This window comes from Cannabis sativa, chromosome X (assembly GCF_029168945.1).
Source record: "Cannabis sativa cultivar Pink pepper isolate KNU-18-1 chromosome X, ASM2916894v1, whole genome shotgun sequence".
In the NCBI taxonomy this organism is placed as follows: Eukaryota; Viridiplantae; Streptophyta; class Magnoliopsida; order Rosales; family Cannabaceae; genus Cannabis; species Cannabis sativa.
The window spans coordinates 69,148,807-69,161,936 of NC_083610.1; the positions used below are offsets into that span (position 1 = coordinate 69,148,807).

The following is a 13,130-nucleotide window of genomic DNA, read 5'->3' on the forward strand; positions in this document are numbered from 1 at the left end:
ATTAAAAGAAGAAGACAAGCACGTGGCCAAGTACACACCAGGGTACGACCACACCACCTATAAGGTCAGAAAAAAAAAAGTAGTGGATGTACAAGGGGTACATGTAGTGGATGCGTGATTCCCAAGTTAGTACAGCCTGACACTCGACCGCCACTATCTCCATTCCACTACCACCTACCACCTAATGCCATCAGAATAGTATATGGGCCAATAGGAACCACTTACAACTCATTTTGTAAACCACGTTAATAGTGCCTAACTATAAATACTCCTCTACTCTATTAGAGAGAGGATTGAAACCTTGTAACTTTGAGAGACCATTTTTTGAATAAAAGACAATTCATAATTTCTTTCTTACCCATGTCTCATATATATTTACTAGAATAATACATAACTATTTTTTCAATCCAAAACACAAAGTTTCCAACCATAATATATATAATTGATGAGTTCTTATCGTCAACTAAAATTATAAATAATTTTTCAAAAATGGGTCTACTATAACTTTATGTATAAAAAAAGTTGGATTGTAATTTTTATAAATGTCAAAAATATAAATATTTTTATCGATAGGGACAAAGTAAGTAGTGTTACGTTTGATGTAATGATAATGATAATAGTAATAGTAATGTAATAGAATAAGAATGATAACAGAAATTGATTACAATATTTGGTTTGTAGTTATAGTGAACATTGTAATCAGAATTATTGTGTTTAGTTTGGTATGAGAATGTAATAGAATAAAGTTTGTATTGACCAAAATAACTCTATTACTTTTATTTTATAATTATAAAATATTTTAAAAAAAAGATGATATAGACCTTTGACTTTTTTTAGTATATTTTTATTAAAATATTACTTTTTCTTTGTAATGGAAATTACATTAGTTTTGGTATGTAATTAAATAAGGTATCATTTTTTATAAAAAAAAATTACATTTTTACGTTTAAAGAATTTTTTTTTTACATTTTTACAATTTTCCTTAGAAATAACATGAAAACACAAGAAAACTACATAAAAGTAACATGAAAATAACATTTAAGTAACATCAAAATAATAAAAAAAAAAATAACATACAGATATCAAAAAATCAATAACAAATTAACAAGTATAACATAAAAAAACCGTATTTTCTATAAATAAAAATAAAAAAAATTATAAAAATGTTTAAAATTCTATGAAACCGTATTTTCGTAATTTTTTTTGTTATTTTTGTGTATTTATGAAATAATCCCATTATCATTACAATACTCAATGTAATAACTATTACATTGTAATAAATTATAAAAGTTAAAAGGAAAAAACAAACGATATAATAAACCTAGGGTGACTATTTAATGGTTACATTTTTATTGTAACCATATGGTTACATTTTTCTTTAACCTGTAATAGCAGGTTATTAATAGGTAGACTTTTCTTTTTTAAATTTAATTAATTATAATTAACTATTTTCTTAAAATAATTAATTAAATAGACATTCCTTTTTTAGAATTATTTAATTATAATTAACTATTTTCTTAAAATAATTAATTAAATATTTAACAAGACATCTTTTAGCAATTAATATTTATATTTAAATCCTTACTTGAATTATTTTAATAATTAAGTCATTTAATTATAATATTTACAATAAAATTTATTTTTTTTTACAAAAATTAAACTTCTTTTGACACAAATTAAAATTCTCTTCTTATAATAAATTTTCAAATAATTAATTATTTTTAAATGATATTTAATTATTTTGTTACAATTATATGAACTAAGTATGAGGCCTCAAGCTAATCAATCGATAACAAGTGCAGCCATTTTTTTTTTCTAAAAAATCCTTCAACTTATTTCATTTTTTATAATTAAGTGTAATAATTTAAAATTAAGATTACAAATATAATAAAATTTAAATTATGAAATTATATGTGTATAATTTTAAATTATAAAAAGTTTTGCTATAAAATTTTAAATAATTTAAGTATAAAAAAATAAATTGTTAAAATATCCTAATATAGTAATAAATTGTAAAAAAAATAATTAATAATTATAATTAATTTAATTTTAAAATATAATTAATCTTAATTAAAGTTTTATAAGGAAATAAATGATTAGGTTACTTTCAGGTTACAAGTTATTCATTATTTATTTTTATTTAATTTCCAAATTAATCACAACCATTAAATAATAATTCAATGGCTTAAAAAAATGTAACCATGATGGTTACAATAAAAATGTAACCATTAAAACCTCTTCCAATAAACCTATTCATTACTATTACAATTACTATTACAGTGAACCAAACAACACCTCTATTATTAATAGATTAATACAAACATTGGACTAAATAAAGAACAAAATTAGGAAAGAAAAAATGCCATGTTTATTTATGGTGTTTTTAGGCAATTTGAATTGTAATTATGGTGTTTTAAGTTTTAATAGATTAATACAAACATTAATTGATTGTGTTCAAAGCTTAGAAAAGAGCATAGTAAATTAAGATATACTGGTAATTCTTGTATTTATTATTGTTTTTTTTTTTAAAAAAAAATTATATGAAGTAATTGTAATAATTTTAAAAAATAACAATTATAAAGAAAATGGTAATTTTAATAAAAGAGTGGGGTATGTTGTGTATTGTTTGAGAGAGTTAGCCCAATATGAGAAAACCCCTGTCCAGCTTTCCATTTCATCCTTCTAAAAGTCAGAGCACAACTTCTGTTCTTGGCTCTCTCTCCTTTCTTCTATCGGCCCTTTTGTGGCTTTCTTCGGCTCTCTCACTAACTTCTCTCACTGATCGGAGATCGGACCGGAGGAATTCCGTTTTCACTCACCTCAGGTACTGCACTTTTTCTGGTTGTTTGAGTTTTCTCAAGTGATTCTCTTTATTTTATATGTACTTTTTTTTTGTTTCTTTCATGTGAATCCCATTCGTATAGTTATTTGTTTCTACATATATTTTATTTTCAGTTTAAGTTTGATGTTGATGAAGTGTTTAGAAACTTCTCTCCAAATAAAATATAATTTATGGTGTTTTTAGGCAATTTGAATTGTAATTATTTTAACTACTCATAGTGAAATAAGTTATACCTCGAACAAGGCTGTGCTGTTGATTGGTATTTTAAATTTTAATAGGAGAAGCAAAAACCTGTTTAGAATTTTTTTGAACTAAAGTGGACAACACTTCATTGAATAGCTACCAACTAATAACATGTTTAGAGGAGTTGTGAACTAGCATTTATTATATAGGTAATATATTTTGATTTGGTTATCGATTGTGTTTCAATTTTGGCTAATTTGGGTAAATTTGGTTTCAATTTGGTGTCAACTGTTATCTGCCTGTGTCTATGAAACCATTGATTTATATGGAGAGAGCAGATCAGGTGATTGTGTAAAAGATGCAGCGAGTCCCAGCAACTATCGAGGAACAGTTGATATTGAAAGCAATCAAAGAGGAATGTCCATGGGAGAGCTTACCCAAACGGCTTCAAGCCACCTTGTCTTCCAAGGAAGAATGGCACAGAAGGTTAGGCTACTTATTTTTCTTCTTGTTTTTGAGTTTTGCTTTGAGTAATACCGTGACTGTTTTTAAAAAAATTGTTTCTATGAGAAAGTACTCACTGTTTTACTAATTTGTTTCAAGATTGAATGCCCTGAGGCCGCTGTTACTTTATTAACTTATTGGATACGATGAATGCCCTACATTTGTGGAGTTAACAATTAAATTGAGGGTTCATAGAAGAATTTCATTTAATTGTTTTGATATTAAAAAGTCATTAAAAGTATTCATGAGTGTGTGATTTTAGTGTCTGTATAAATGTGAAAAGAAAACACTTGCTAAACTATGATTTTAGTTGCTGGTTTTGCATGGACATTGCTCCCAACCTTGAGCCCATCCATCCATTTCCACCACAATTGGATGAGAAAAATCTGGTAATGTCAGAATTGGCACCTAGATCATCGCTTCTTGAGCATGTGTAAAGCTTTCACTGCTTCACTTGATCAAGCAAAGCTATCCTTACACAGGTGTTAGGTTAAGGGCCAATCTATTTATTCATACTCAACAACATACCTCCTATAATAACACGTCAAGCCCTTCGGACTTGGCCACCGTTGTTGCTTCAATCTTAGTCTCATCTGCTGTCACACCTTTTCCTAATACGATATAGTCTAAATATTGCAATTGAGATTGAACAAACTCAAATTTCTTCTTGTTGTAGTAAAAGCTGATTCTTGTTGAACACCTTAAAAGCCTGCTTTAAACGATTGATTCTTCAGCTCTACCATACACCAATATATCATTGAAGCAAAATTGTACTAAAATTTTCATTTTTTTTTTGAAATTATCATTATTAGATACTGAAATGTAGCTGGAGCATATTGTCAACCTAAAGGGCATCACTACACTCAGTTGTTGCCAATGACTGTCTGTTTCTCTATTGCTTTTGACGTCGAGTGTAGTTTCTGCTTCATCGCCAACCATCGCTATAATCTTGGATCTAATTTCCTTGAGATCACATTCAAGAACTTCTACTCTTGCATCCATCTTTTTCGCTACCATGGCCCAACACTGTCTCTAATACCACTTGATAGGATTCTGATTATCATATCTAAACAATTTACACATAAGTATACTGAAATGCCCCTGTATTATTCAACTTCAGGTTTGGCCAAGCACCGAAGCCTTAATAGATACAATGAGTTAATTCGAGAGGCGAGCTCTCCTAAGAAAAAGCAAATTGTTCTCTAACTTGTCTCCTTAGAATTGACCTCATTTATACGATCATAACATCCTAATACAGAATTGTAACAACATACCTGCTCATTCAACTAGCTTCCTAGCTTGTTTGTTTCTAAACTTCCTCCTTACAGACGTGAATCTTATGGGATGTTTATCATTCTTATCATCCTCTTAGATAAATTAATTAGTTATGAAATGTAGACTAATGTAGGTGTATGATGATAGAAAAATAGCTGGTTAGTTATGAAATGTAGTAATATAGGTGCATGGTAATTGAACAGTCTTTACTGTCAATATTTGTTTTGTTAATATTTCAACCTGCAATGTTGACTGTAGAGACTTATTTTAGTTTTGATTTCACTTGCCCATGCAGGATAGTTGAACATTGCATTAAAAAAAGACTTCAATGGAACACTTGTTTTGCTCGCAAAATATGCAAAGAAACTGAATACTATGAAGATTTGATGCGCTACTTGCGAAAGAATTTAGCGGTGCGTCTAATTTCTGGAAGTGTACTAAGTTCTATTGCTGCTACATTGCATCAACAATCCACGCGTTCTGTTCTGTACTCTATCTGTTTTTGAATAAAGTGCAACACACGGATTTGTCAATACTATATTTGATTTAGTTTCATATATTTATCTCTGCTCTTCATCACTCAATATGTTATCACTTTGGTTTAATTATATCAGTTGTACAAAATTACATTTATTTTTCATGTTGCTTCAGATATATGATTTTGCAATTTGTTGGTGAAATTGTTATGTGCAGCTATTTCCTTATCACCTTGCAGAATATGTTTGCCGTGTAATGAGGGTATCACCTTTCAAATACTACTGCGATATGATTTTTGAGGTTATGAAGAATGGTAATACTTCACTTTCTTTTTATAACTATGCTAAGATTTTGAATTAGTATTATTCTTGCATGGTTTCTAGCATATTCCTGAAAATAGCATGTTGAATTGTTGATACCTAAGAGCCAGGGCACCACACTTATGCTGGCACTTGATGAACTAATTTGCTTTCATTGGGTTGTTTAAATTTCTGTGCATGAATGTCAACAAACTTTTCAATAGCTGTTGTAAATTATTATGTACGTTTGTAATGCAATTCCAGCAACATTTACATATTTATAGATTCAAAAAAAACAGAGGAAAGTTTTTATTGCTATTGCTTTGTGCTCTTGCAAGACGATGGGATAGATAAAAACATTATTTAAGAATCTCAGATAATTGAATCATATAAATAGCGATGTGAAATGTATCAGCAAGATGTGAATTTATTCTGGTTCAAAAAGAAAAAACAGAAAAGAAGGAAAGTGTTTATTGCTATTGATGCTTGCAAGCAAGATGACGCGATGCTATTGACTTGTGCTCTTGCAAGACGACGGGATGATAAAACATTATTTAAGAATCTCAGATAGTTGAATCATATAACTAGCTATCTGAAATGTATCAGCAAGATGTCAATGTATTCTGGTTCAAATAGAAAAAACAGAAAAGAAGGAAAGTGTTTATTGCTATTAATGCTTGCAAGCAAGATGACGGGATGATAGAACATTACCTAAGAATCTCAGATGTATCTGCAATAGGTGAATGTATTCTGGTTAAATGTAAAGGGATGAGAGAAACAATAATAAATTAGTGGAACTTGTACAGAAGTCTCTACAAGGCTGAATTTTTTGTTTTATAAGGTTTAAAACTTAGCTAAATTGCACATTGTTGCTTAAACTATGTCGTTTATTGCTCAAATTTGCATGTAAGAGTTGCTTGTTACTTAAAGTAGGTTATCATGATCACGTATTTTCTGTTATTTGCAGAGCAACCTTATGATAGCATCCCAAATTTTAGTGCTGCAGATGCATTGCGGCTTACAGGCATAGGGAGAAATGAATTTATTGATATAATGAATAAGTGCAGATCTAAGGTACTGATTTTCATTTTAATAAGTCTGTATCTTGTATGTCTTTGAGAGAGAGAGGGAGAGGGGGAGGGAGAGGGAGAGGGAGTTCAGCATCAACAACCTGGGGGAGGGTTTTTTCCTTTTTCTAACATCTGTTTTGGAGCTATGCAGAAAATTATGTGGAAGCTTAACAAGTCAATTGCAAAAGAACTTTTACCTACCCAACCTGTGGATTTTGCAATTGAACCATGGTGGGGAGTTTGTCTCGTGAACTTTACATTGGAGGAATTTAAGGTAAGAATTCTAGTGCTCAAGGGAAATAACATCATTTTCCCCAATTACACAATTTTGTGTGTTTGTGCCCACATGCTTCCAAGTTATGATTTGTGTGATTGATGTCGATTACCATAATTACCTGCCCCTGTAGAAACTATCAGAAGAAGAAATGGCTACCATAGATAAAGTCTGCAAAGAAGAAGCCAATTCATTTATACTGTTTGATCCTGACATCATCAAAGCTCTTTTTCGGAGGGGATTAATATATTTTGATGTTCCAGTTTACTCCGATGATCGCTTTAAAGGCAAGTCATATGTAATAACAAAATCATGCCAATTATTTATTACTTAATCCAATGTTGGCTTTGGAATCTAACAGCCAATCACATATATTGAACTTTTTCTTTAATTTTTGCTATGTGTATGTCTTCGGTCTTTCTTTCAATCTATATTATTTAGGTGAAATATAATATAGTTGCTCTTGCACATTTTTGTTTGTCCTTATGCTGAACTGCCACATCATCCAACTAGGAGTTCAGGGGAACTCTTGACATTCCAGATTATTTTTATTAGGGCACCCTATATCTGTTCTCTATACTTGTCACCTTTTTGGGTTAAAACACATGGAGCTTTTTCCTGAAAACTATAAATGACAGTTATGAGTTAAAATGTGTGAACTTCTATTGTTTTGAGTTGCAACTTTTGCTTGAATTTATTAAAGTTAACTAGTAGCAGTTAACTTTTTCATACCTCAAACGCCCCAGTGGATGTTTTATCTTTTATTTTATTGCAGATATAATTCTATAATTTAATTAATTCAAGATAACAAATACTCTTCTATGCTTTCCTATTATGTGCTGCAAACCGGAAAACATTCTACTTGATTCTGTTTTCATCAGTTATCATAGTAGACTTTTCTGCTTGATTTACTAACGGTTAGGGTGGTCCAGTTTCCAGGCTTGAAGGGTTTGTTTCCAACAGAGAGCAATCCTATGAAGATCCTATAGAGGAGTAAGGCAGTATTTCAACATATCCATGTGTTTGATACCATCTTTATATATTTGACTGGCAAGGAAACTGAGTCATGATATTTCAATGTTTTCTTAAAGGTTACTGTATGCAGTTTTTGTTGTTTCAAGTGAGAATGCAACTGTTGCGGAGCTGGCAGCAACATTACAGGCCGACCTTTCACAGCTGCAGGCGGCTGCATCTTTTGCATGTCGATTGGGATGGGCAGTGAAAGTCATTGATCCAGCATCTATTCTTCAAGAAACAAGTATACCTGGTTCTCCCAGGACCATTCTTAGTGATGAAGAGGCTTCTCATGCTAGTGTAGGCTCATCAAATATCTTCATAGATGGTGATAATACTTTGGAAGGGGATGCTTCAGGAGCTGAAAAGTTTGGGCCAGGTTCAATGTATGCTCGTGTTGCTTTCATTGTTGATGCTAACATAACATCATATCTTATGATGGGATCTGTTTCACCAGGTTTGTCTTTCAGTTTATTATTATTTTTTTACTGACTTCTAAGATAAATTACTGTTATCAAGGATGAATTAAAATACTGCTAAGTGGTCAGAACTTAGAACCTTCTCCCTTAAACATTATGATCACGTGATTGTAGTTGAATTTGTTGTGAACGATGGAGGAACACCTTAAATTTGGATACATTGATGGATACCTTTGGCTTGTTATATAAAAGAATGCACACTAATTCATGGAACTCTTTGCAGCTTAGTAAGCTATATCTTCAAACATTATGTGTGGAGAATAAATGTTTGTGTTTTCCTCTTTAACTTCTAAAATTTAACAGACAAATGAGGCATTCTGTTTGTTGATGATTCAGTTGACACGTGTTTTTTTTTCTTTCCTTTTTTGGGGTAAGCAATATGGTGTAACAGATTCTTAAAACTTTCTTTCTGCATTGTCTCATTTCTATTACTGCCGAACACTGTGCAGTTGAATATACTTTTGAATAAATTATGATGTGTGGACATCGTGAGTAGCCTCTCCATCTTTTTAAAACAGAGAAACATGGGTTACTGATTGCATTTATGAATATTCTTTATCTTTTCAGTCTGTGACATCTTTGCATCATATTTATTTTTATTGGTAGCTCTTTCAACCCTTTAGAGTCCAGTGTTAGGTAATATAATTTCATGGTTTTCTATTTTGAAATTTCAGTTGCTTGTTATGAATGTTACTAAAGAATTTGTCTTTCAGGCTTAAAATCTCATGCTGTGACACTGTATGAAGCGGGAAAACTTGGTCATGCTAGCATTGCGGATCTTTGTAATGATCTGAGCACATTAGAGGGAGCTAAATTTGAGGGAGAACTCCAGGAATTCGCAAATCATGCATCTAGCCTTCGTTGTGTTTTAGAATGCCTGCAGTCTGGTGGACTTGCAACTTATGTGAAAGCAGATGAGATTTTCAACAATATGGATAAAATGGCTTTAAGCAATGAGGAGGCTACTTCTCTGGTTGCTGATATTACCATAAATGACAGATCAGAACCTACTGGTGTGGGTGAAGATGGGTTTAATGGTGATGGCTCCATTAATAAGGAGATGTCACAGGTGGAGTCTGACTTTACTGAATCTGTTACTGAATCAGTAACAGATAATAGCTTAATTGAAGTCACTGAATCCATAAATCTTCTGGATGATGAGAGAGTGATTCCAGTTGAAGAATCAGATGTTGGAAAAGAAATGTCAAGGAAGATAAAGAAATATCGTGTAGATATACTTCGCTGTGAAAGCTTGGCATCTCTTGCACCTGCAACTTTAGAACGGTTGTTTCTTCGTGACTACGATATTGTTGTGTCTATTATTCCTCTTCCGCATTCATCAATTCTCCCTGGACCAACATTTCCTGTTCATTTTGGTCCTCCCTCTCACTCATCTATGACACCTTGGATGAAGTTAGTGTTGTACACAACTGTGGCTTGCGGACCTCTATCTGTTGTTCTGATGAAAGGGCAATGCCTACGCTTACTTCCTGCGCCACTGGCTGGTTGCGAGAAGGCTCTTGTATGGTCTTGGGATGGTTCTACAGTAGGAGGCTTGGGGGGCAAGTTTGAAGGAAATTTAGTTAAGGGAGGTATACTCTTACACTGTTTAAATTCACTTCTGAAACACTCAGCTGTGCTAGTGCAGCCCCTCAGTAAGTACGACCTTGATGAATCTGGGCGAGTCGTTACGCTGGATATTCCACTGCCTCTGAAGAATTCTGATGGTTCAACTGCTCGTATAGAAGGGGATATGGGACTGAGTGAAGAGGAAAGTAAAAGGTTGAACTCCTTGTTGGCTGATTTGGCTAACAATATGGAGTTGTGGACAGTGGGTTATATTCGACTCTTAAAACTTTTCAAGGAAAAAGAGTCGGAACAATTTTCACCTGATGAAGAGAAGTATGAATGGGTCCCACTGAGTGTGGAGTTTGGTGTTCCACTTTTCAGTCCAAAGTTATGCAACAATATATGCAAAAGAGTTGTTTCATCCCAATTACTTCAAGCAGATTCACTACATGAGCATCACGATGCAATGCAAGGCCTAAGAAAAAGATTACGGGATGTTTGTGCAGAGTATCAAGCAACAGGTCCTGCGGCAAAACTTCTTTATCAGAAAGAGAAATCGAAGGAGCCATCTCGACATCTCATGAATTATGCCAGTGGAAGGTGGAATCCACTTGTGGATCCTTCATCTCCCATTTCGGGAGCTTTGAGTGAACACCAAAGATTAAAACTGGCTAACCGACATCGTTGCCGAACCGAAGTCTTGAGCTTCGATGGGAGCATCCTTAGGTATATCTGAATCTTCTCTTCTTTACCTTTTACATGTGGCACATTTCTCTATTTCCTACCATGAAATTGCAGTTAATTCGGTAACAGGATATGCATTAATATTTCTTATTCCAACAGTGCCTTCTCTTTAAAATGAAAGTAATGTGTTCTTGGTATGCTTTCTGCATTTGATGTGGGTGGCATTTAGAGATAATCAGCCACATTCCCAACACAATTGGTTATTGGATGCATTTTTTTTTTTAATCAATACATACCAACATTGATATAGAAAAGGGTAAATACTATTTTGGACCCTGTGTTTTGCAAAAGTTACAAATTGGACCTTCTGTTTTATTAAATGACAAAATGGACCCTGTATTTTCTAAAATTGTACAAATAGGACCCTGAACTGTTATTTTGTCAAAATAAAATTTAATAATAATCTAATCTAGAGATGTTATGATAAAACTAGTTACATTTTCTGTATCTGTTCGTGTTAGAAATTGTCTTAAAGTTGGTTATATTAAAAAATAAAATTATTGAAAATTGAGCTCAGGTTTGTCATTTAATAAAACAGTGGGTCCAATTAGTAACTTTTAAAAAACACAGGGTCCAAAATGGCATTTACCCTATAAAAAATATTTTTTTTGATAACAAGAGGAATTGAGATGGACTTGCCCCTTTTTCCTTTTATTATTCATTAACCTCAGATGCAGATCATATGGTCTAATTCCTTTCTTTGATGGCGTTCACAGGTCATATGCTTTAGTGCCTGTTTATGAGGCTGTCACAAGGCCAATTGAAGAATCCCCTTCAGGGAGCACAACAAAAGTTGAGCAAGAAGAGGCTGACAGCAGAGAAGTCGTCCTTCCTGGTGTTAATCTTCTTTTTGATGGCTCTGAGTTGCATCCTTTTGACATAGGCGCTTGCCTGCAAGCTCGTCAACCAGTCTCCTTAATAGCAGAGGCAGCTGTTACCTCTGCAGCTTTTGCTGCTGTTAAATAAGGACTTTTGATAGAGAACCGTTAACTTCCCCCCTCCCATTACTGAAACCTGTCATCCATGTTCATCTGTTCTGATTTTTTGATTCGATCTTTTTGAGATTGGCAGTATCTACTGGCTTAAAGTCAAAATCAGCTTGGAGGTAAACAAAACTTTCCCCCTTTGGTTTGTGCTGTCAAATATCCTTGAAATCAGTTAATGATATTGTAGGCAACACTCTTGATTGCTTAACCACACTAATTTATGATCAACACTATCATGAAAGACTCTTCTTCGTATCTGTATTTACTTGTTGGATACAACATTATATTTTCATCAGGTCGAGCCCTCAAAACTCTTGGCTCATGTTTATGCAGTTCGGGGCTGTAAAACCTTTTCCAGTTACTCCATCCAAGACTCTTCAGGTTTGACTTACTATGAAAAGAAAAGTGACTGTTTTTTTAACTTCCACCCTCCAATGTCTTATTATGGCAGTGTTTATAGATGAAAGAATTATCTAAAGCAAAGGGGAAAATAAAAATAAACATGTATATATTTTATTAGAAAATATGAGAACTCATCATTTATACAGTTTTACTCCTTAAATTTCTTGTAAAAATGCATTTCAAAAAAGAAAAAAAAAATTGATTGTAACAACATACTCTGATTTTCAGAAAAACTAATAAATAAATTGCTTAGAACAAGGTACTCTTGATTTTTCCATTAAAAAAAAAAAAAAAAAAAAACTCTCGAATCTGACTTACAGACTCCAAAAAAATCAGAAGCATGTGTTGTTGCACCCGCAGTTTGGTTTTTGGTTTTCTGAACAAAAAGATTGAGAATGGGTGTGTATATTTATATAAATTTACAAAAACACCTAAAATAATTTTTTTATATATATACATATATATTTTTACAGATGTTTTTCATTATTTTTTTTTTTCAGAAAATAACATTGTTTTTGCGTTTTCAAAACATAGTTTAATGTAGCAGCAACATAATTTTCTTTAGAACAACCTTAAAATAACAGTATTTTTGAAAACTTTTGATTAGTATTTATTTAATGATTCCATATATTTATGAGAAATTACAATAAATGCCCTAAAACTGAGGAAGGTTAATGTCCTCTTCGAAAAAAAAAAAAACGAAATTCGTATGGTATTTTTTTTACATAAATTATGATTCCCAATTTTTGCCGTCCCTAATTTTGGGATGTGTTTCCTTATTTATAGATGTCTAGGATAAGCAGTTATTTCTTCGAAATCCTATTCTTGTAACTACTCTTGAAACATGAACAATTTACATGTTTCATATTTATAACACATGAGATAAATAGATAATTATTACCATCGCTCGTCTTTATTAAAATATAGTTATGCTGACTAAGCTTCTACGCCTTGCAGTATTAATAATTACTTTCTGTGTATATCCCTTAGTCTTTCAATATACTCACAAGTA

The 13,130-nt window shown here is 32.3% G+C and overlaps 1 protein-coding gene across 3 annotated transcripts; it reads left to right on the forward strand.

The window, feature by feature from the left end:
* The first annotated feature begins 2,612 nt into the window (after positions 1–2,612).
* On the forward strand, positions 2,613–12,418 carry LOC115714266 (uncharacterized). 3 transcript variants are annotated; one of them, XR_004011037.2, is made up of 12 exons: positions 2,635–2,824; positions 3,364–3,511; positions 5,100–5,217; positions 5,498–5,594; positions 6,548–6,654; positions 6,802–6,924; positions 7,058–7,211; positions 7,857–7,917; positions 8,016–8,395; positions 9,131–10,712; positions 11,447–11,835; positions 12,013–12,376. XR_004011037.2 is itself a non-coding variant. In XM_030642904.2 (11 exons), exons 2-11 carry the CDS (start codon positions 3,384–3,386, stop codon positions 11,694–11,696), a joined length of 3,000 nt encoding a protein of 999 aa, XP_030498764.1. In that variant the 5' UTR covers positions 2,613–2,824; positions 3,364–3,383; the 3' UTR covers positions 11,697–12,143. The 3 variants fall into 3 exon arrangements, 1 of the variants encoding a protein (XP_030498764.1); XR_004011039.2 differs by having other exon boundaries at positions 2,655–2,824; positions 12,050–12,418; XM_030642904.2 differs by having other exon boundaries at positions 2,613–2,824; positions 11,447–12,143.
* The last annotated feature ends 712 nt before the right edge of the window (positions 12,419–13,130 follow it).